Below are 23,265 nucleotides of genomic sequence, written 5' to 3' on the forward strand. Positions count from 1 at the left end.
TGCAGTTCTTTCAGCAGCGGGGTGACATGTTGGCGATACCCTGTCCCAGTGAGCAATTATGCCACCTTATTTGATAGCAAATTATAATTCCTAGTTTCTTTGGCTCTGGAAAGTGTACAGAAATTTATTGGACACATCAGTCTATCAATTTAAATAAAAGTCTCACAAATACATGCATTAAAAAAATATAGACCACTCTGGGAATATAAACAATATGTGCTGTGTAGCCTGCTCTGATAAAGACTACTGTGGTATCCAAACAACCCAGTTCATTTTTTCTTCGGTACTCAGGCTTGTTTGGCATGATATCCTAGCTTATATCAAAAAAGTCAGCACTCCAGCCCCATAAACCCTAAGCTACATTTGTGTGTCACTGGTTTCACAAACTTCTTGAAACAGGAAGCCTGGGTTGTCATAACCCATCTTTGCTTTGGATTTTGCATCTTTCTCGTTGTACAGGCAAAAGGCACAGTGAGGGGTCTCCACCTCCACAGGTTTGCCAAAGTTATGAAAGTCCACTCTGTATTTTCCTTCTTTGGTCTTGGAGACCATGGGAGCAAAACGATAGCCCCATAGCACCTCCTCAGCAATGTAAGACGTCCTGACTTGGCAGGTTGCACTGGTAGATTCCACTGTCCCATCTAGAAATACCACCAGCTCAAAGTCATGTTGAAGGATCGTGTCTGCGGTCATGTCAAAGAAGGGGCTATGCTTGTCAATGATGTGGTAAATGGTCAAGGGAGAGATGAAGAACAGGTTCTCATTGCCAGCATCAACTACAAAGTCTATGTTGACTTGATCCAATATTATTGTCTCCCCTTCAGGTGTGATAGTGGTTTTTAAGAGCTTACCATAGATATGGCTCCCAATCAAAAGGCTTTTCCGGAGGTTGGCTACCCTGATAAGAAGGCACAGTTTCCCACCACGTTTGCTGATAACGGCATTCTTACTGAAGGTGATGGTTTTTGCTCTCTTCTTGGGCCTAGAGATCTTGGCCAAGATGGCTCCACACATGAATGAGTTGATGATAACTCCTAGGATAGACTGGAAGATCAGCAGGAAAATGGCAGTGGCACACTGTTCAGTAACACACCTGAAACCATAGCCAATAGTGACTTGTGTCTCCAGGGAGAACAGGAAAGCAGAGGTCAAGCCATTTATGTTGTCTACACATGGAGTGTGATTTATTGAAGGGCTAAACTCTGGCAGATCCTTGTGTATGTATGCTACTATGTACCAGAGAAGACCGAAAAAGAACCAGCTACCTAAGAACGCTGAAATGAAGATGGTCATTTTGTACCTCCACCTGAGGTCCAAGATAGTGGTCCAGATGTCAACCAAGAAAACAAACCTTGACTGTTCTTCTACATTCCCAAACTCTATGTTACATCTTCCATCTTTTGACACCAGTCTGGACCTTCGTCTTTTGTGTTCCTTCAAGAGATGAGCAAAATGCTTTTGGAAGTATTTAAGCATTCCCACCAGCCGCTCTGGGGAAAAAGGGAGAAAGAATTACATGAAATAAACATTAGGGCTGCTAGTAGCTTTTAAAAATAAGGATGTTGACCATTTGCAAAGGATTCCAGTGGATTCATTGGGTAAACAAATGTGTCATGGCCTTGGGGAGCATTCCATAGTGGTAGTTAGCTCAGGTAGATATGGAAATTTGAATAAATTCAGCCTCATGGATCTCCTGTATAGCAGCTAAGTATCCATTATTCTTTCCACTTTCGTGCAGGAACCAATGTCACAACAAGGTCATACAGTAGCAAGGTGGTTCACAGAGACAACAAATGATTTGGTAAGTATTTTGCACTTGGTTACTGCGGTGTACTCTTGATGAAGACAGCTATGACTGTAGGAAATGACTGAACTGGACAATGCTCACTGTGTGACCAGCGATATGGAAATTCTATGGAACATTTTATAAATATATCAATAATAGAGCATTTATGAATGCAGGTCATTACTAAGTAATAAGTGTGCATATGTGAGCCAGGGCTCAAAGGTGACATAATAATTTTGGAGCTAGCTGTGAGTTGGCTGGGAGAGTATTTTGCTGAAGCGACTTGCATTTTAATTTAGTGTTAAGCCAATCTATCAGCCAAGATGCTACTTCAGAGCAAAAACTGGGGAGGTCTTAAATCCCACCCATGCCAAACACTGACTTTACATTTAATTTGCCTTTTCTGTGGTTGTTTGCAAGCTTTGCAACCACAGGAAAAGGCGTCTTGCAGTGCAGCATGGAAACAGAGGGAAATTTATAGAATGCCAGCCACCATAGAGGATTGCCTGGTGATTGCATTATGAATGTTTAGTACCAGGTGAACTCCTGTGTATTCTCCCAAGCCATTTAACTCTCTCTCTGTGTATGTGTGTGTGAGTGTGTGTGTGTACGTACTGATGTAGTTATTTTTATTGTTTTTAATTTGTTTTTAAAATAAGTTTGTAGACCACCCAGAAGATTTAGCTGATGAGTAGTATATAAATGGAACAACTACATAAATAATAAATGTGTCCTTTTGTTGATTACCCCAGCCTTTCCCAGTGGGGTCCCTTCCAGATGTTTTAGATGACAACTTTCCAGCCAGAACAGCCAACGGTCATGGATGATGGCAGCTTAAGCCCAAAACATCTGGAGGACCAAAGTTTGGGGAAGTCTGAGCTAGTGAACTGAGTGATTCTCCCTCTTCTTAACTCTCCATCTAGGCAAGCAAGACATCCTGGCATGGGTAAGCCAATTAGTACTTATAGGGTGATATTAAACATTAGTCCTACTCAGAATAGACCCATGAAATTTAATGGACATGACTAATTTAGAGCCATTAATTCCATTTGGTCTACTCTGAGTAGGATTCAGTTGACTACCACCCGTGTTGTGCTAAAAATCCTTCCTCTCAGACCTTCAGTTTAATCTACAAGTGATAGCACTGAACCTATGGATTAACTGTAGTTCAACATGGCTCCACAGCAAAAATGCTTGTGCAGTAATAAATTTGTTAGCCCTGAAGGTGCTACAATAGACTAATACTGCTACCGTTCTGGACTTTGAAACATGTGACTGAAAGCCAAACAGAAATTGACTTAGAAAGTATTATTAGGGAACACACAGGAATATTAATGTTCCGGTTGCCCAGTTATGCATGCTTCTGTGTTCCCTTTCAGCTCTGAAGGGCCTTGTGGTCATTTTTGTTCTGACCTTACACCACTGCTTAGGGGAGTGGGTGGGGAGTCCAGTTAAACTTTAAGCCAGTGTATGGTCACAGGAAGAGGAGCAAGGTCATTCATTTCCAAACAGTCAAACAGTTTTGTTTCCTTACACTCACTGAATATGTTCACGTTTAAAACACAGCCTGGAACATTAAGAAAACATCTCTGTGCAACCAGGCATCCCCAGTACTTTTCCAGTGTCTGACTTTTCAGTTCTTCTCATGCATTATTTTCATTTTGTTTTGCAGACTTGAAACTTGTGAGCCCCTTAATTGGAGCCTTTATTTATAACAAAAACCCTCCTATAATATTGTTTCTATACTGCAATTCTGAGAGCCAGTGTGGTGTAGTGGTTAAGGTGTTGGACTACAATGTGGGAGACCAGGGTTTGAATCCCCACATAGCCATGAAACTCACTGGGTGACCTTGGGCAAGTCACTGCCTCTCAGCCTCATGAAAACCCTATTCATAGGGTCGCCATAAGTCGGGATCGACTTGAAGGCATTACATTTACATTTACATACTGCAATTCTAGTCAATTAAGAAATGTTTGAGTTGCCAAATGCACCACTGAGAGCCCATTGTATGCCAGAAGACTGCCATCTGTTCATAGGCCGGAATCTAAATTAGACTCAAGCAAAGACTTGTGTATAAGTTTGAGTGTTGAAATTGTGAATGGGTGAACATTCCATGCAATTCCATAGTGGTTCTCAAAGAGTTCTTTGGGTGTTTATCTTACACAAATTCAATGGCTATTCATCATCATTGTGACTACATGCAACCTCCAGATTTGGAGGCAGTTGTGACTGAGGATCAGCAATGATAGATCTCTCAGCCAGGACTCTGTATTTTTGGTAAATAAAAATGGCGGAAGGACACTGTGGATGTGAGCTGCATTTGGCTTACATTCAATAGCAGCATAGCTGCTCAGCAGCCTGGCGACAAAGACATTAAGATGGTACAGCCGGTTCAGTCCAAGGGGCCCTTCTTAGCTGCTGGGGCCCTTGAACAGTGCCTACCTGTCTGACTGCTGGCACCAGGCCTGGGCTTCATTGCCTGTTCCTGGGTGTCCCAGTAGTATCTGGTTGGTCACTCTGAGAAGCAGAATGCTTGGTTAGATGGGTTTTGGTCTGATCCAACAGGAGTCTTTTTATGTTCTTACCTTTTCAGGGCATCCTAGTGTTTCATAGAAGAAACTTATCATGTAATCTTCAGTTAGAACAAGGATGGGAAACCTATGGCCCTCCATAAGTTATCGGACTCCAACTCCCATCAGCCCCAGCCAGCATGACTAATCATCAGGGATAATGGGAGCTGTAGTCCAATAGTATCTGGAGACCCTCAAGGTTGGACAAAGACTGTCATAAATTCTGGACAAAGTGACAGGTGACCCAGCCATCATGACCGATATTCTCCTGAAATCTGCAATCACAGTTGAATTATGGATCTATATTAAGTCGTAGGAACATGAAGAAGAGCCTTGCTGGATCAGACCACAGGCAAATCTGGTCTAGTATTTTGTTTCCCACAATGGCCAGCTGGAGGCCTCTGGGAAGCTTGCAAGCAGAGCATAAAGACAGGAGCCCTCTCCCACTGTTGATCCACAACAACTAATATCCAGAGGCATGGTGTCACTAAACCTGGATGTGGTATTTAGGCATAATGACTAGTAGCCACTGGTATCATAGAATAGTAGAGTTGGAAGGAGCCTATCAGGCCATCGAGTCCAACCCCATGCTCAATGCAGGAACCTTTATCCTCTATAAATATGGAGGTTGGTTTGCTCTACACATACACCAGAATGAGGCAGTAGAGTGGAGTGTTCCAACTACAATTATGGGCGAGGATGCCATTTTTGAAAGTTCCTTCCAAATAAAAACTCCCTGCAAACACAAAACAAGTACTTCAGAGACAGAGTCTCTAGCCTAACCCACTTCCTGTTGTGCAAGGTTTTTCCTTGCAGGTAGTTGTGTTTTCATTTAATGTTGGTGGGGTTTAAGTTCCATGGAGGTAGTGTGAAATTATAAACATGGCAAATAATGTGCAACAACCAACCCAGATCTCCCATCTCTAAATCCAATAGACAGTGCTTCTCTCTTGCTAAACTGCCCACTGACATAATAAGGCATTGTCTGTGCTTAGCATTCCAGTGTAAACATGATGTAAGCATTGTTCTTGGCCCTTGTTTTGAGAAAAGGCATGCATGTTGCATAATACAGGATAGTCACAGAAGAAGTTTGGTTTGAATCAAGTGGAACCCAAACCCATCTTGTGGTTAGCATACTGGTATAAACATGGTGTGACCAGAGATCTTGGTCCACTCTTGAAAAAAAGAAGCTTACGTAACGCATGTTGTATAATACAGAATGCTCATAAAGAGAGTTCCGCTTAAATCAGCAAAGAGTAACATAAGCTTGTCTTCTCTAATTTACCAAAGTGTATTAATTGCTTGGGCAGGGACCACACACACAAGGTTGCTCTTTGCAAGCAAATTCCTTGTTGATTTTAACAAGGGAACACAGTGTCTAATCTGTTTGAAGGAATATTAAGTGTTTTTAAAAGTGTCACTTGTTACATGGCACTTCTAAAGAGAAAGAGGTTTATTCTATGCTAATATTTAGCCTGCCGGTGAGCTGTGATATCTGCTAATGTGTTACAATAAACAAAACAATTAGGAACCAGAACCTGCCTTATACTACGTCAGACCACTGGTCTATCTCAGCCATCACCAACTTGGTGCCCTCCAGATGATCTGGACTACCATCAGTCTTACCCAACAACAGTCCATTCAGATAACCATAAAAATATAAAAATTGCCCCCACATTAAAAAGTTCTAAAATGATTAGCAATTAGCAAGCCTGGAAAAATGAAAACGTACTAGCCTGGCACAAAAATGATAGCAATCAAGGTGCCAGCTATGGAAGTCCTCCCAGGGAGGGTATTCTAGAGGAGCTGCATTTTAGAGAACCCACCATTAAAAAGGCTTGCTCTATGGTCTGAAGTAGAGAGGGCTCCTCTTTCAAATGGGGCTGTTGTATCTCTGCATGAACAGTACTCTCCCTCCTCCTCATCAGAAGGCATGCCCAGAATTCATAATGAAACAATAAGGTGAGCTTCTCCAGAAAATGAGCTAGTATTCATCAATACTCTAAAAGTAAAACTTTTTGGGGTGGAAAATGAACTGGGACTCTCATTTTTTAATTCAGGAAACAAGTGTCCCTTGGCTTTCTAATGTAGATTCTCAGCAGTGAACTCCCCAAAGAGGTAAAACATCTACTCGCACTTTCCAGATTGTCATCTAATAGCTTCCTCATTGGAACAATACCTCCATAGCCCTAACGTTCCCTGCATACACAATATTCCCATGAGTATCCTGAGATTAGACATACTGAGGTTACTCTGGTACCATTTGTTGGTCCTTTAAAAACATCAGGTAAGGTGAAGGATCACATTTTTGAATGCTCATCCATGTGGAAAAATCCCTGCGGATAGAAAACTAGCACAAGAGAAAAGGTTCGATTCAAGCCCTCTTCCTGTCATACTAGTTTTCTTCTTTCATGGGATTTTTTTTTTTTAAAGGAAAGGGACATTTGAAAAAGCTGGTCCAAGCCTGAAATAGTACAATCCCAGTCTATTAGTTTATTCCCACCTCATTCTGCTGCACCTTGTTGTCACGCCCCCATGGCCTCCTAGCAGACCCACCAGGTCCGGTGGGTATCAGCCGCCTCTGGCTATATGTGTAGACTAAGCAGCAAGTATACAACAAATAAGTGATGAGAAATCAAGCAATGTACATGTATGTTTTACCATTTCTCAGTCATGAAGCTGCCTGGATGACCTTGGACCAGGTATTTTTCCTTGGTCTAGTATAGCTTAGTGTGGACGCACATGCTTTACATGCAGAAGGTCCCAGGTTCAATCCCTGGTATCTCCAGTTAGCAGGAGGTGGAAAAGACCTCTGCCTGTGACCTTGGTCAGTTACTGCCTTTCACTGTAGACCAGGAGTTGTCAACATGGCATCCACTGACTCCAGTGCATTCACCAGTACCTCCTACGGCACCTGCAAAAGGTTTCAGTAAATATCCCTTCAAAAATGCATAAGATGGGAGGGCACATTCACACTATTCTCTTTTTCTCTCTTCTTTCTTGCTCTTTTAGATATGGTAGCCATTTTGTATAATGCCACACCGAAGGGCAGTCATTTTGTGTTATGCTGTGCCGGGCCAGAGATTGGAAAAGTTACTTTTTTGAACTACAACTCCCATCAACCCAATCCAGTGGCCATGCAGGCTGGGGCTGAAGGGAGTTGGAGTTTTAAAAAAGTAACTTTTCCAAGCTCTGCCATGCCCCCAGCAGCCATTTTGTGACTGGCACTCACAGTTCCCACTGGCTCAGAAAGGTTGGTGACCCTTGGAGTAGAATAATACTAGGATAGATAGTCAGGTTGTTTGCCGTGGTAGAAGGCAGCTTACAGAGTTTGCATAAGTTGCATAAGTACCCAGCCCTGAGCTACTGCAAGGGAAGAGCAGGATGCAGATGTCAACAGAATTTATTGTGTTATTTCAAGTGTCTTCAGTGAGGTAGCTGTACAATACAAATTGTTGCTAAGAGGTTTTGGTTAAAAACAATACACACGTGGACAATGGAAATTTACAGTGCAATCCTATACTTGCAGTAAGTCCAGTTGAGTTCAAGGTAAGTGGCTCAAGGATTGGAAAGTCAGTCATAATTTTGCTGTGCTCTGGCTTTTGTCACATCCACGCCATACCTACAAAGCACTCTTATACCATGTCAACAGTCAGGGCTTCCCCCCAAAGGATCCTGGGAACTGTAGTTTGTTAAGGGTGCTGGGAATTGTAGCTCTGTGATGGGGGCCTCCTAACAATTCTCAGCATCCTTAAACAAATGACAGGGTTTTTTTAATTGCTGTAGCAGTTAATCAGTACGTTAATACATTAATATATGAAGATATAAATAGCAAAATAAAATAGACTTTGTTACAACGCAGCTGTTATCATAATAGCATAAATCTTTTAGAGAGCTTCTAATGGTGCACATGGAGAGACATTTCCCTGAATTTTATTTGACCCCCCAAAAAGATCAATTTTCTATAAATTTCATGGGTCTATCATCCTTCCATGACCTGAATTAAATTAGTCAGTTTGACCATTGAAACAAAATCCCAGGTTTTAATAATCCATTCCTCATGACCATTTGAAGTGGTTATCATAGTCAGCAGTGTAGTGGCAAATTCAGAAGTGCAGGACCCCTTCATGATAGTCACAGTCACAACCACATCCTTCCCCCCTTTTTTGCTGCTGAGTTGAAAATGGGATCCTTGTTAATGCCTTCTACAACAGCAGACATCCCTGGGAGCCAATAAACATGAAAGGGGAGAGTGTTACCTACCAATCAGCAGGAAACGACAAGGAAGCAGGTTAGAAGACTCTTCTCAGCAGCTAACACACTGCCCTTTCATGCTGATTGGCTCATAGGATGCTGGAGACATAGGGACCCTGCTCCCAAAAAAGTAAAGAGTCTAAGACCCCCCGAGACCCTGGACGACTACACTCCTGATCATAGTGCTTTAAATGTGTGGTCCCATCTTCCTGGTTTCTTCCTCTCCTGTTCTACATTTTTCTTAAGGAAGGGATGAGGAACCTGTGGTCCCACCCACCCGTGAAATCCACTGAGTGATTTTGGACTAGTCACTCCCCACTAGAGTTGCCAGGTTCAGGGCCTGAGACTGATCCTGTATCTTTAGGAGAAGAGAAAGTCAGCCAAGTGCATGTGTTCTTTCAACACTGTAATGGAAAAAACCACAAGGTGGAATCCTCCCTTCCCCTTGCACAACTTTTAAAGATACAGAAGACCTCTTGGTTGCCAGGCCCGGCCTCCAAGAGGTCTTCGGTATCTTTAAAAGTTGTGCAGGGGAAAGGGAGAATTCCACCTTGTGGTTTTTCCCATTACAGGGTTGCAAGAACACCTGCACTTGGCTGACTTTCTCTTCTCCTAAAGATACAGGATCATTCTCAGGCCCTGAACCTGGCAACCCAAAGGAGGACATAGGCTGCAATCCACTATACACTAACCTGGGAGTAAGTCCCATGAAACCCAAAGGAGCTTACTTCTGAGTAGACATGTACTGGGTTGCAGCCTTACTCAGAAGGAAGTCCCATTGAGTTCAATACTGGGGAATTCCCCCAGTTAATAAAATTGTAAGATTTTCAAGAAAGGAGTCCAAATTAATACAAACTAATACCTCTCTCTCCCCTTGCATCTAAAAAATTTCAAACCAGCTTTGAACGAGATGGGAAGAAAGTTAGGGAATGGTCTACAAACGAATGGATCTGTTCATCTATCACAGTTCTAGATCCGCTTTCTACTATCTGTCTTACTACCTGCGCTATTAAGCATGGGCACACATCATTTGGGAAGGGCTATAACTCAGCAGAAGTGCATCTGCTTTGTAAGGAAGAAGTCTCCTTTTCAGTCCTCTGCACCTCTAAGTAGGGATGGGAAAGATGATCTGCTTGGAGCCCTGGGGAGCTGCTGCCTGTCAGTGTTGACAGTACTGAGCTAGATATATTACTCAGGATGTGGCATACAGGAATGGCGCAGTGGTGTAAAAACCAAGTGAAAGGACAGCGGGGAGGCATCTGAGCAAAGATGAGCATAGGAATGTGAGCAGCTGCCTGTTTGCAAGGTACAGCTGGGCAGGCTTAGATGAGTGCACCCACGGTACATCCGTTGTTAACAAGACCCATTTTGTTATTCACTACATCCTTGCTAATATCCTTGAACAGCTACGTTTTTTCTGGCAGCCGTCAGTGCCTGTGTTAACTTAATTACATAAACAGCTAGACTTGTGGGCGTGTACATCTGTGTGAATGTGAGGAATTGGAAACAGCAAGTGAAGTTCTAGTCTTCTGAGGGCTGACATGGGGCGGGGGGAGAGACTGAGTAGTTGAATTATTGTATTTATAGTCCTTAATAAAAGGAACCGGTTGTTTGTTTGTTTAGATCCCGCCTTTTCTCCAAGCTGAAGGCAGTGTACACGGTGACCTCCACCACCGCACACTGTAAGAACAAACCTGTGAGGAAGGTTGGTGTGTGTGTGTGGGGAGTAGGGTTGCCAGGTTCAGGCCCTGAACCTGGCAACCCTAGTCCTCCTACCCCAAGCTAAATTAGCCTAAGTTGATACACTGCAAGAGACATGTTGCATTTTGAGCATTCATTCCTGATTTGCTTGCACAAAGTTTACACGGAGATTAGACTATGTCAGGGGCATCACTACCGGGGTGCGGGGGGTGCGGATCGCACCAGGGTGACACCATGAGGGGGGTGACACCCAGAGCCACACACCCCTGCACTCCTGCTAGTGACGCCGCTGCCCCCCGGCACCCGGTCTGGTGCGCGCCAAAAGCAGGCGCCCGTTCGCTGGCGGTGAAGCCTGGATGGGCCTTCCACCATCAGCCTGGAGTGTGCACAGCGCGCGTGCGTGAAACCAGCCACCCCTGTCCATGCCCCTGGGAGGGCGCGCGCCGGAGGTCCGTGTGATGTTCCTGCTTATAGTGTAAATATGGTAAGTGCTGTTTATATAGAAGACATATGGTAAGTGGAGTGAAAGAGGAGGGGGGAGTACATGAGCAGTAGAATGCTGGATGATTGGCTGAGCGTTTGAATGGCTGGGAGTATAAATGGAAGAATGACAGTTGAATCTGGGTGGATGTTGGGAGGGTGGAGAAAGAGGTGTTTGAGGGTGGATGTTGGGAGTGTGGAGAAAGAGGTGTTTGAGGGTGGAGATCAGGAGTGTGGAGAAAGAGGGAGTTGGAGTTCTGATTAATAATAAGTCAAGTACAAAACAGGAATAGATGAAACCATACGCTTGTGAAACATTCTAAAACTAATCTTGTTATTTCTGATATTTAATAAATACTTATTTGGTTTACCAAAGGCCTGATCCTTGGCTGGGGGATATACATACCAGAAGGGAGGGCAAGGTAATTACCAAGGCTGAACAGAAACAGTATCTAATGGTGGCGGCAGTGAAGGGAGGAATAATAACAATTCAAGTATCCAGAGCAACCCAGAGATACAAGGGGGTTGGGAACAGCATAAGCACGCAGTCACAAAAGTAACCAGCTAGAGAGAGAGTCAGGCAAAGTCTCTGGGAGTATTGGTTATAGGACGTGACTGGTGGTGCTGCCTAGCAGGGGGATCTAGTGAGATCTGTGCTAGAGCGGAGTGAGAAACCATATAAAGGATGGTCCGGACTGGTGGTATCCCTGGTGGTGCCTAGTGAAAGGCAGTAGCCACAAGCAGGTGGGAACCTGACAGGGAGAACCAGGGAAGGACGTCACAGTCCGCACCCCCCACCCGCACTCCCGCTAGTGACGCCGCTGGACTATGTCTCCAATGAGCACTTGTTCTGATCTGTTTGTGGGGCGATTGTACAACAATAAGCATTCATCCTGGTTTGCTTGCAGGGAGTTCATACATCTTCTCATTAATCATTCATTCATCCCACACTTTTCAGTGTTTCCCCATCAGTGCCTAAACTTCAAAAAAAATCTTTCTTTTTTTGGGTGGATTTGTTGCATTAGGGTGACAGAGCACTTTAATCAACTTTAACTGAGCAAAGCTAAGTTTCCACTATGCACTTCAGCCCCTGTTGCAAAATAGTGACAGGAGGCACCCTTGCTCAGATCCCGTTTCTAAAAAAGCCTATTAAAAGTGAAAACTGCCGAGGTCTTCTAGATTTAAGTCTGCTGAGATTGTAAACGAAAATGCTCAAATGAACTGTTCAAAATTTACTCTTGCTTAAGTAATATATGCTCATTTATATCTATTAATTTGCAGAGGAGCAGAGCTCTTGTGGAGAGTTCCATTTTTATCTAGCACAGGGATTGAGGAATTGGTGGCCTTCCAGAAGATGATGGACTTCAACTCCCATCAGTTTATAGTCAGGGATTATCTAGAAGCTCAGGATTTGCAATGCTTGTTGAGGAGTAGCTGCAACAAGAAATGAAAGCAGCTAGTCACCTCCTGATAATTGCATTGCTCAGATGCTGGCTTGGTTAGCAAGCAATGAATCACCAAATTAATTGTGCATGCTTTTAGTCTCTGCAAAATACAACAAATCGTCTATAGATTATTTTCTTCCTCTGTCTCTCTTTGTAAGACCTTCAACCCTGTTGAATGGCATATACCTATGTTTGATGTATCTTTTAGGCATGCTTCATGGCCAACAATGAGCAAGCCAAGCACTAAGGGACAGAAGCCAACATCTCATAAAGCCATATACTTTAATGGACAGAAAAATGTACTACCTGATCCATGACCCACAGAAGAGGGGAGAAGAGGGGAGGAAGGGTTAGCTGTGTTCCAGCCACAGCAAATGTTAATGATTAAAGCCTGAAAAGAACTCCGTGAATTTGGAATCATGTGAGCCATTGTTACTCTCCCACCTTTCACCACTACTTCTTCCCCCCCCAACATCCCCACTGTAAAATCTTAGAGTGAACGATTAACTCAAAGTTTATTTCTTTAGCACCAAACAGTCTCTCTTCAAAGCCAACTGTACTAGAAATCGAAAACTGATGATTCATGAAATGACTGGTACATCAGGGTTATAAGTTAAAGACTGCATTATGTTGCATAGGCTAGAGTTGGGGTGGTGAACCACTGCACCCCTCCCAAACAATCCTTCTCCCCACAAAAAGCAATGGTGGGTAAATCTCACACTCTTCACTCTTCAGATTGATCAACAGCTGTAGTTAAGTTTACTCAGAGGATTACCTTACGCTTTACGTAACTACTCAAAGGCTTTGATCTGTAGAATGGGCACTTTTACAAGGGTCACCTAATGTTCATTCTGCACTTGTGAGAAATTATGGAGTGCCAACACCTATTCTCTGGAACTCCCTGCCTTTTGACATGAGGCAGGCACCTCTGTTGTATTGTTTTCAAAGCCTGCTCAAAACGTTTTTGCTGAGGCAAGCCTACCCAGACATGTAATTTCATCATGTACATTTGTTGATTTTACCTATATTTTGGTAATTTTCTATGCTTTCTGTTTTTAAAGTCTGTTTTACTGCTTTATATCATTTTGTGTAAACCACTTAGAGATATCTTTTTGATTAAGCAGTATATTCATCTTGTTAAATAAAATAAAGAATGGAGAAGGCATAGTGTTTCTCCCCGTCATGGTGCTGGGCTGGGCTCATCATGACCTTTTATCGTTGGGCTTGGGAGAATCATAAAATTATAGAATCAGAGAGTTGGAAGGGGCCTATAAGGCCATTGAGCCCAATCCCCTGCTCAATGCAGGAATCCAAATCAAAGCATTCCTGACAGATGGCTGTCCAGCTGCCTCTTGAAAGCCTCCAGTGATGGAGAGCCCACCACCTCTTTAGGTAATTGTTTCCATTGTCATACCACTCTCACTGTTAGGTTTTTCCTGTTGTTCAGTCGATATCTGGCTTCCTGCAACTTGAGCCCATTGTTTCGTGCCCTGCACTCTGGGACAATCGAGAGGAGATCCTGGCCCTCCCCTGAGTGGCAACCTTTCAAGTACTTGAGTTAACAGCTATCGTGCCCCAGATTTTGTGCTGTGAAAATTCAGCAGTTGGTATCAGCAGCTGAAGCCTGGCTCCATTCCTTTATGACAGAAGCTGTAGCAAAGATTATCTAGCAGCTAGGGAACATTTGCTCCAGTTCCTGTCATAAAGGAATGGAGCTGAATTTCCACCGTAGAGGCCACTCAGGGAATTTCTCACCACAGCATCGGGGGCGCACTAGCTATTAACACTACAGGCCCAGTCACGAAAGGTGACAATCATAAACACCTGCTGACAGCATTGGGGATATGTTCTTTTTCAATCAATCTAGTGTACAGTTATGGTTACCTCACCTCAAAAAGGATATTGTAGAGCTGGAAAAGGTTGAGATAAGGGCAACCAACATTATCAAGAGGTTTGGGGAACTACCCACACAGGAAAGGTTTCAACATTTGGGATTTTTTAGTTCAGAAAAAAAAAGCAAGTAACAGGGAATGGGACATGATGATGATGGACTGCCTTCAAGTCGATCCTGACTCATGTCAACCCTATGAATAGGGTTTTCATGGTAATCGGTATTCAGAGGGGGTTTACCATTGCCTTCCTCTGAGGCTGAGAGGCAGTGACTAACCCAAGGTCACCCAGTGAGCTTCATGGCTGTGTGGGGATTCAAACCCTGGTCTCCCAGGTCATAGTCCAACACCTTAACCACTACACCACACTGGCTCTGACAGAGGCGTATAAAAAGAAATATGATACGGAGACAGTGGACAGGGGATTTTTTTCTCCCTCTCTCATAAAACTAGAGCTTGTGGACATCTAGTGAAGGTGAGTGTTGGAAGATTCAGGGCAGACAAAAGAAAGTACATCTTCACGCACTGCATAGATAAACTCTGGAATTTGCTTCCAAAAGAGGCAGTGATGGCCACCAGCTTGGATGGTTTTAAAAGAGGATTAGTAAAATTCATGGAGGATTAAGGCTATCAATGGCTTTAAGCCATAATGGCTATGCTCTGCCTCCATGGTCACAGGTAGTATACCTTTGAATCCCAGTTGCTGGGAATCACAAATGAGGAGAGTGTTGATGCACTCAGGTCCTGCTTGCAGACTTCCCATAGGCATCTGGTTAGCCATTGTGTGAACAGAACATTGGGCTAGATGGGCCTTTTGCCTGATCCAGCAGAGCGCTGGATTCATGGAGAAGTGTGTTGTAAGTCCCATGGCCCAATCCAGGCTCTATTTTCATAGCTTTGGTGGGCATCCACCATATATGGCACACTTGGGCTTGGATTCCAAAGTAAGTTAAGGAAGTTCATGGTAATCAAGTTTCTTACCCTCCCCCAAATATCCAGAGTGGTGGGGTGGGGGGCTCTTAAACAACATTGGATGGGTCATGGGGGCTTTCTGGGGGAGACAGGAATCAACCCATATCAAGCTTGGATCCTATGATAAGTTAGCTTAAGGAAATTCATAGTAGGGAAATTTCTTGCCCCCACCTTCCCTAGAAAACCACACAAACTACAGCTGATCTTGTTCAGGAGGGCCCCCCCCCAAGCCCCCAGAGAGGCTTTTCAGGGGCTACAGACTCACAGGTGGCTGCAGGGGATGGGGAATTGGATGGTAAAATATCCCTACATGAAGTTATTTAAGTTCAATTATCGCAGGATTTGATTCTAGACTTGGTTTCACATCAGAAAGAGATGCCAGCTAAAGTTGACCTCAGGACTGGGGCAAGTTTGCATCAATCCCATATGAGGTCATTTGCTTGTGTTGCTGGGATATCAGAGTGTACAACTGATGCCTTTTTCCCCTCCCACCAGCTAACATCTGAAAGAGAGGCATAGATCACTGATCCACGGGAGCAATGGAGAAGATAACATGTTTTCTTCTTTACATTCCTGTAATTTTCTATCCCTCGACCATGTAAATTCATGAGTCTATATTATGCTATGCAAGTGGGGAACTCACCTGTCAAGGGCTTGTCACCAAACCTCTCAGCGCATCTTCTGCTCAGCAGAGCTGACCCGCTGCTTTGCCTTTGTGGAAGCTGAAATACTGTTCTGGGGCACTTCCAGACTCTCGCTATTTTCAGGTGGGATTCAGTTACATCCCAGCAAATTCAGGTTGTGCTATTTCAATTGATTTCATGCTCTTGTGCAACAAACCCACTTCCCCCAAAGTTTGGACTTCATGTGATAATGAAGATGACAGGAAAATGTACTGGACAGTGTGGGGTAATGCTTGCTTGATGCACCATTGGCCCCATCTGCACTATACAATTAAAGCAGTATCATCCCACTTTAAACAGTCATGGCTTCCCCCAAAGAACCCTGGGAGTTGTAGTTTGTGAAGGGTGGTTAGGAGACCCCTATTCCCTTCGCAGAGTTACAATTCCCAGAGTTCTCTGGGAAGAGGGATGGATCGTTAAGCTGCTCTGTCCACCACCCTGTCCACCAACAGAAGAGAATTGATGGGGGTGAAGAGGAATGGCTAAGGCCTGTTACTGCCCCCCATATCACCCCCCATTGAGCCCACCTCAAAATATCCATGCTGATTACAGCTGCAGCCTGCTATAAGAAATCAGTGCCAGTCCAAAAAGATAGCGGACTGTCAAATTCAGTCAGAATCTGGTACTAAGTCCAATTTAGCAGATATTCTCTAATTATTACACAATAGTGTTATTCTCTTATGTTTTTATGTTATGTTGCAAACTGCTTAGAAGGGTTTTTTTTTTTTTAAGAGCAAAGTGGCATAGAAATGGTTTGAAGTTCATCTTCGTTAGGACAGCCTTTTTGACATGGACATAAGTGTGTTTAAATAAATAGTAAATTGGAGAAATATTTTTCTCAGAGAAAATTATCAAGGTGTGGAGGCATTGCTAGGACCTTCCACTGTTCAACCATCTCCTACTCCCTCAAAAGACACCATCCTTTCTCCCTTGCTGCCCCATAAGCCTGGAAATGTCTCCCAGAACACCGGTATGGACCCTCCTCTCTTAGGCTTTGAGCACACTAGTCACCTACAGCAAAGTGTCTCCATTGGCCACACCTGGAGGGTGAACCAGTTGATCTGCTGATCAGTTGTGAAATCTGTCTGAAGCAAACTTTTAAAAAATGCACTCAACCTGATCCCACCAGGGTTATAGTAAAAAGGGGTGACATTTGACTAGTGTCTTGTGCCCCTGTTCTCAGAAAAGAGGTGGGGACGCACCGGAACCGTCAAAACAGCAAGTGTGTCTTTACCCTTACTTCCTTCAAATCCCTCCTCAAAGCCTACCTTTCTGGTGACACCATAGCCGTAACCCCCAATTCCCATATTGCATGTTTGACTGTATCTCAGCCTGTAACTAGTCCTAAACATGTGCAACTGAAACAGCCACAGATTGTGTCCCTGTTTACCCTTGCCTCCCCCTCTGTTTGTTTCCCCTATGTCTATTTTTAAATTGTAAGTTCCTAGGGGCAGGGCTCTGTTGTCTTGTACTCTGTAAAACACCATGAACGCTGAAGGCACTTCAGAAATAAATAATGATCAGCTGCTCATTTGTTTCCTCAACTCAAAGTGATATTTTCCCTAGGATCCCCATCAGTTTCTGAGTTGGTTTACTTAAACATGTGGGGGCAGAGATGCTAAATCAATGTTGGATTCTTTAGTTCTTTCACTTCCATCTGGATCTCATCACGATATGATGAAATGGGGTGGGTCGGAACAGATAGTGGTATCTATATGTGGCCCAATATATTCTAGTAAAAGTTCAGTTTAAGTATTTCTGAAGGGCTTTGGGAAATTTAACCAAAGTTCTCTTTCGGAACAATGGTGGAATTGATGAGAGAAGGCCTATCTTAAACTTTCTTCAACATTTGCTCTGTATCACAGTCATTCTTATTCTTGAACTTCCTAAATTAAAAGAACACTCTATTTTGTATTTCTAATTTCTTCTGTGTGAATAATTGATTTGCAAAACATTGCCAAGTTTCAAACTATGCTGAGTGATTTGTTGATGGATCTCTGATGTGAAGAGACATGTAAACAAACGAGATGCAAAAAGCTTATTTGCATTTGACAGGCACAGCCATTAATAACTTTGTCACATGATGCTCCAAGAGCCTTTTTAAAAAAATGCATCTGGCCAAATTCACCCATAGAGCTTCTTTGACCATCACTCTGATTATCCTTGGCCATCTAGGATGTGTGGAATACCCTCCCATGCTGACATAACCTGTCCTAAATTCCATAAGGTAGTTATTGGTGTGTATAGAGGGTGGGGGTTTATAGCTGAGTTTAAATGCTCCAATAGAAAATCAAAATAGTGTGTCAGATCCATCTTCCTGTACCCCCTCCCACACTGTTTTGGAGGGCCCCTGAACCTTCCAGAACACTTTTCTAGAGGGCTGTTGGAGGGAGAGAGGAATAGGTGAAAATTACCGCCCTCCCTTCCATCAGTGGGAGCTTCCCATTAATGGAACTCCACTCATTGTCCATCTGGATCCAACCCATTATCAGGGTGGTTCTCCAAGCACACAATAGGTTCTAGCAAAACTTTGGTCTTGGCATACCCATAAGAGACCAAAATATTACTAAGCATACTTCTGACATTTTTTAAATGTACACCCTGGATTTTTATTAAATATGCAGCTAAAAGTATGAATGTTGAAAATATGTGGTTGCAGTTATATGTAGACAGGCAAATTCATTGCTGAGCTGGTATTGTCTGCAGCTCTTTGAGAAGAGCACCACTGAGCTCTCTTTTTTCACACCATTCATCATTTAGAGAAAGACTGGGCACACACTTTGCATGCAGAAAGTTCCAGGTTCAATTCCTGGCATGTCCAGTTAAAAGGGGCCCAGGAAAGCAGGGCTTACATAGACCTTTCCCTGAAACTTTGAAAAATTATTGTCATTCAGGATAGATAATACTGGGCTATATACAGTACTGGACCAATGCTCTGAGCCAGTAGAACAGGAGAAGCTGAGATGGTACCCTCCAGATGTTGCTGGACTACAACTCCCATCAGCCAAGGCTGGCATAGCCAATGGTCAGGGATTAGGGGAGTTGTAGTCCAATGATATCTGGAGGGCACCGCCTTGGCTATTCCTGCAGAAGAAGGTAGCTTCATATGTTCAATTTTATAAACCTCTATACTGTTATAGTTAATACCAACATTAGTGTCTTTTCAAAACTAGAAGCCCCACATGGCATAGAGGGCAAGTGGGTTTTAAACCTTTAGCTCCTGCTATGGTTCAAATCTGTGCCTCTTGTTTGCATTGGAAAAAGGCTCTCATTGGTCCTAACGGAAGCTTTCCTTCTCCCCAATGCATACAGCCGGTGCAGGTGGCTTCATCCAGATTGGGAATGTAGCAGGGGCAAAGAATTAAAGCCCCAGTATCCCTCACTCCAGAGTCCTGATCCAGATCAGCATCCCCAAGCCTGCAATTCACATTTTAAAACCCACTTGGTTGCTAAGTGTGCAAATGGTGTTTCATCTTGTTTGGCCCTGGGAATTCTTATGATTGGGTGCCCAGAACAAGAAATAAGGAGGACCAAGGACTTGACAACGAGCCATCTCTGCAGTGCCTCAGAGACAACCACATTTCCATCCACCAATGTTTGTGTCATTGCCCCAGAAGAAGAAGCCGCTTTCTGTTATCAAATGGATCATTATATTGTGACAAAGGTACGTCCTAAACTGTTTACTGAATTTTTTTATGACTTGCTGCATCCTGTTTTAGCCAGTTTCAGAAAACAAAATGCTCCTTTCTTATCCTCACAAAAATTTATCCTCACAACAGCCTTGTGGGGTAGGTTAGGAAGAGAAAGAGGCAGAGAGAGTGACTGGACCAAGGTCAGCCTGAGATTCAAAGCCAGATCTAAAGCCAACAGTTTATTCACTACACCCCCTGCCTATCCATGCAGCTCTTGTTTGGGCTATAAAATACTTTGAAGAAGTACAGGAAGGTACCAGCAAAATGATAGATCCTGGTGTCCTCCAGATGTTTTGACAATGACTCTCATCATCCCTGACCACTGATGGGAGTCATAGTTCTTAACATCTGGAAGACTCAAGGGTAGGCAAAGCTGCTACAGAATATACAGTATAATTAATTGTGCCCTTGGAAATGGCTCATCCAAATATTGCCAAGACAGATCTCTAAAAAATGTTAGCATATAATACCTTCTCTTACCTTTTTTGCTAAAAAGTAGGGAATGCTGTGAGAAATGGGGGAGAAAACACTGTCCCAGTCCTCGCCTGCTGATCTAGTCTTCGGTACCTGTGAAGCTGTAAAAATCTTTATGCTGCTTTGGTCCACTAGCTCCTGAGTGTACTGGCAAGCAACTCAGGACCTTCTTTGGTATTTATGAATTGATGTGTTAGCTCAAACTGGTTGCCAGCTCATCTATATGCAATGGCACAATTAGCAGTATGGTTTACTTTACAACCTCATTGAAAGGAGAGAGGAGTGGCTGCTGTAAAGGATTTAGATGCAGCAAAGGTGTCAAGCTTCCAAAACAGCATTAAAAGCAAAAACAGCTGTGTGCATAAAGATTACTCAGAAGATAATATGACTGTACCCAGTTCCAAATGTCCCTTGCCACAGAGATTTTCAAGCATTCTACCACAGTGGGGAGGACAGCCTGGCTGGGAGGCCAGTCTGTGAGTTCAAATCCCCGCTCGTGTCTCCTGGGTGTCAAGGGCCAGCTGAATATCACCCGCACAGCAAGTGGCTCAGGGGTTACATTCCCTGTCACCTGTGCAGCCGTGGGCAAGCTGCATAGTCCGAAGGAGCCCAGTTGCCCCCCAGCTGGCAGTTGCAGACAAGGAAGGGGCTGACTTGTGCAGCTGTGGCAAGCTGAGCAGGCCCTAGCCAGCTGGAGAGGACTAGCCTCAGAGGGAGGCAATGGTAAATCCCCTCTGAATACTGCTTACCATAAAATACCTATTCATAGGGTCGCCATAAGTCGGGATCGACTTGAAGGCAGTCCATTTCCATTTTTACCTTCAAAGGACCCTTTCAACATCAATTTATCTGCCAAGGAAGAGGCTTCTGTGCAGTGCCAGGTAGGGAGAGAACCTTCTCTTTGAACTACTAAACTGCACAGTTCCAAGTTACTCCAGAAACTGGTTTCTCCCTTATGACGCTGCCCAGCCATTAACACCAGCCTCAGATACCCTACTCTCAATGCCTTCCATTTGCAAGATCAAATGGGCAGCTGCAAGAGACAGGCCCCTCTTGGTGGTGGCACTAATACTGCGGAACTCCCTCCTGGTGAAGATTCATAGGGCTACCTCTTTGGATAATGGAAAATATCTTCTTATTCCAGCGAACTTTTAATCTATGGTCCTCTCTTTCTTTCTTTTCAGTTGAAATTTCCTGATGGAAGTTTTGATACATGTGCCTTATTCATCTTATAATTATCAGCTGTTGCTATATTCTTTCAAACGGTGTGTTCTTTTCCATTTGCTTTTTCAATTCACTTGGCTTTTCACTATTGTTGTAAACTGCTTTTATGATTATCGTAAGGGAAAAGAAAGATAGAAATAATAAGCTAAACTCTGCATGGCAAAGGGCGAGTTCTGGAAGGAGTGTAACTGAGCCCCGCATTTAGTCCTCATTTAGACACTTATAGGAAGCCTACAAGCAGGACCTGAGTTCAATAGCACTCTCCTCACTTGCAATTCCCCAGCATCTGGTATTCAGAAGCACACTGCCTCTGACAGTGAAGGCAGAACATAGCGGTCATGGCTATCAGCCATTGATAGCCTTATCCTCCATGCATTCATTGAATCCTCTTTCAAAGCCATTCGAGTTGATGGCCATCACTGCCTTTTGTGGGAACAAATTTCATAATTCCTAACTATACACTGTGTGGAGGAGTATTTTCTTTTGTCCGTCTGGAATCTTCTGACATTTAGTAGTGTTTTTCTGATCCGGGACCCACTTTCAACACAAACATACATTTGACAGCCCTTTTCTTCATTTGTTTATATTTTTTACCATTTATTTGTATGGTAGTGGTGCTGTTATTGTAACCCACCTATTGCCATGTCCCGATAGTGGATCCTAACCCACCAGTTGAAGACTATAGAGCTATAGCATCCATTCCCTATCCATAAGAAATAAAACAAAATTCACACAACAAAAACGAAATATATTTCAGTATGGTCACAACAACAATATAAAGAAATGCATGATGTACCTCTTCTGTCATGAGCTACATCCTGCCACCGAACAATGGCCCTCATGCTAATTATAATATTCACAAATTTTCTTTGTTTTCTCCGAATATCAAAAAGATCAGCAAAAGTTTGATGTTCATTCACAGGTATCCATGAGAGGTCACCTCAGCACAAAGGACCATGTAACGTTGTGAGCTCCCTCTATCATGTTCCTAAGTCAGTGATGTGTTTTCAGCTGGCAAGCTGAGCTGCTATAAATACATCTTGCTACACTATCCGATAGGTGTCTGATCACCTACTGACACGCAGACAGAGACATTTGCCTATAAGCCACAATCAGATTCCATCTCCAGATTTCCAGTGGTTGGAATGTGCTATATGGATCTGTGGGCATTCTTAGAGACTTTGCTTTTCTGGAGTGACATCACAGCTGTGACTGAAACAGCTCAGCAATGCCCCCTCCCCGAATCATTCCATCACTGTAATAGGGATGGGTAAGAAATTTGATTTAGTTTGCATTCAAAGCTGAGTTTACCAAATTTGCACTTTCAAAAAAAAATTGAGAACCAAAACATAGCCATCCATCAAAATTCGCACTTATCCAAATTTTCCAGTGCAGTTCTCCAACTACGCAATGGTTGCAAAAATGCATATATTAGGGCACAGTGTGCATAAAATTAATATATTCATGAAAATAACATACAATAATGCATTATAATAGGGAAAATTGCATGCAAAAAGGTATTTGGTAGGTGAAATTCTCACTAAAATGCTGGAGAAATTTCATGAGGCTTTTTTAAAAAAAAAAAACCAAATTGCTGCAGAAATGTGGAGAACTGAATTTAAGATTGAAAAAAATGAGAAACTGAGAAATGAAACTGACAGATCCTTTCCTGACCTCACTCTAACCATAAATCCGTACTTCCAGCGAACAGTCATTTTTGTTAGACCATTGGTCCACGTAGCTTGGACTCTCAATTCCCAGCTGCCGCAAGTGGTATGAAGAATCGATGGGAATGACTGGAGCTATAGTCCAGTTGATCTGGAGGGCTACAGGCTCCCCATCCCTCATCGACATTGACAATGCAGTGGCTCTCTAGAGTTTTAGGCTGGCGCTCCTCCCCCCCCAAGCTACCACTGTGCCAGATACCAAACCCACCAATGAAATGTCTTTTTACTTTGCTTGCAGAAGGTTGCAGATTCAATCCCTGACATGCCTAGTTAAAGATGAAGTTGCAGAGCTGGGAAAGGCTTCTGCTGCCTGAGACATTGGTGCTGCTTAAACAGGATGGCCCAATGGTGCAAGGCAGTGGTTCCC

The 23,265-nt window shown here is 43.4% G+C and overlaps 1 protein-coding gene across 1 annotated transcript in view; it reads right to left on the minus strand.

Annotated features, from left to right (window-relative positions):
• Nucleotides 1-357: 357 nt before the first annotated feature.
• KCNJ1 (potassium inwardly rectifying channel subfamily J member 1) overlaps nt 358-23,265 on the minus strand; it is a 46,130-nt gene continuing 23,222 nt past the window's right edge. The window contains exon 2 of the mRNA XM_061592626.1: nt 358-1,490. Coding sequence (XP_061448610.1) covers nt 358-1,476 — 1,119 coding nt within the window. The 5' untranslated portion in view covers nt 1,477-1,490. The remainder of the gene's footprint in view (nt 1,491-23,265) is intronic.

Source organism: Rhineura floridana, chromosome 12 (assembly GCF_030035675.1).
Source record: "Rhineura floridana isolate rRhiFlo1 chromosome 12, rRhiFlo1.hap2, whole genome shotgun sequence".
Lineage (NCBI taxonomy): Eukaryota > Metazoa > Chordata > Lepidosauria > Squamata > Rhineuridae > Rhineura > Rhineura floridana.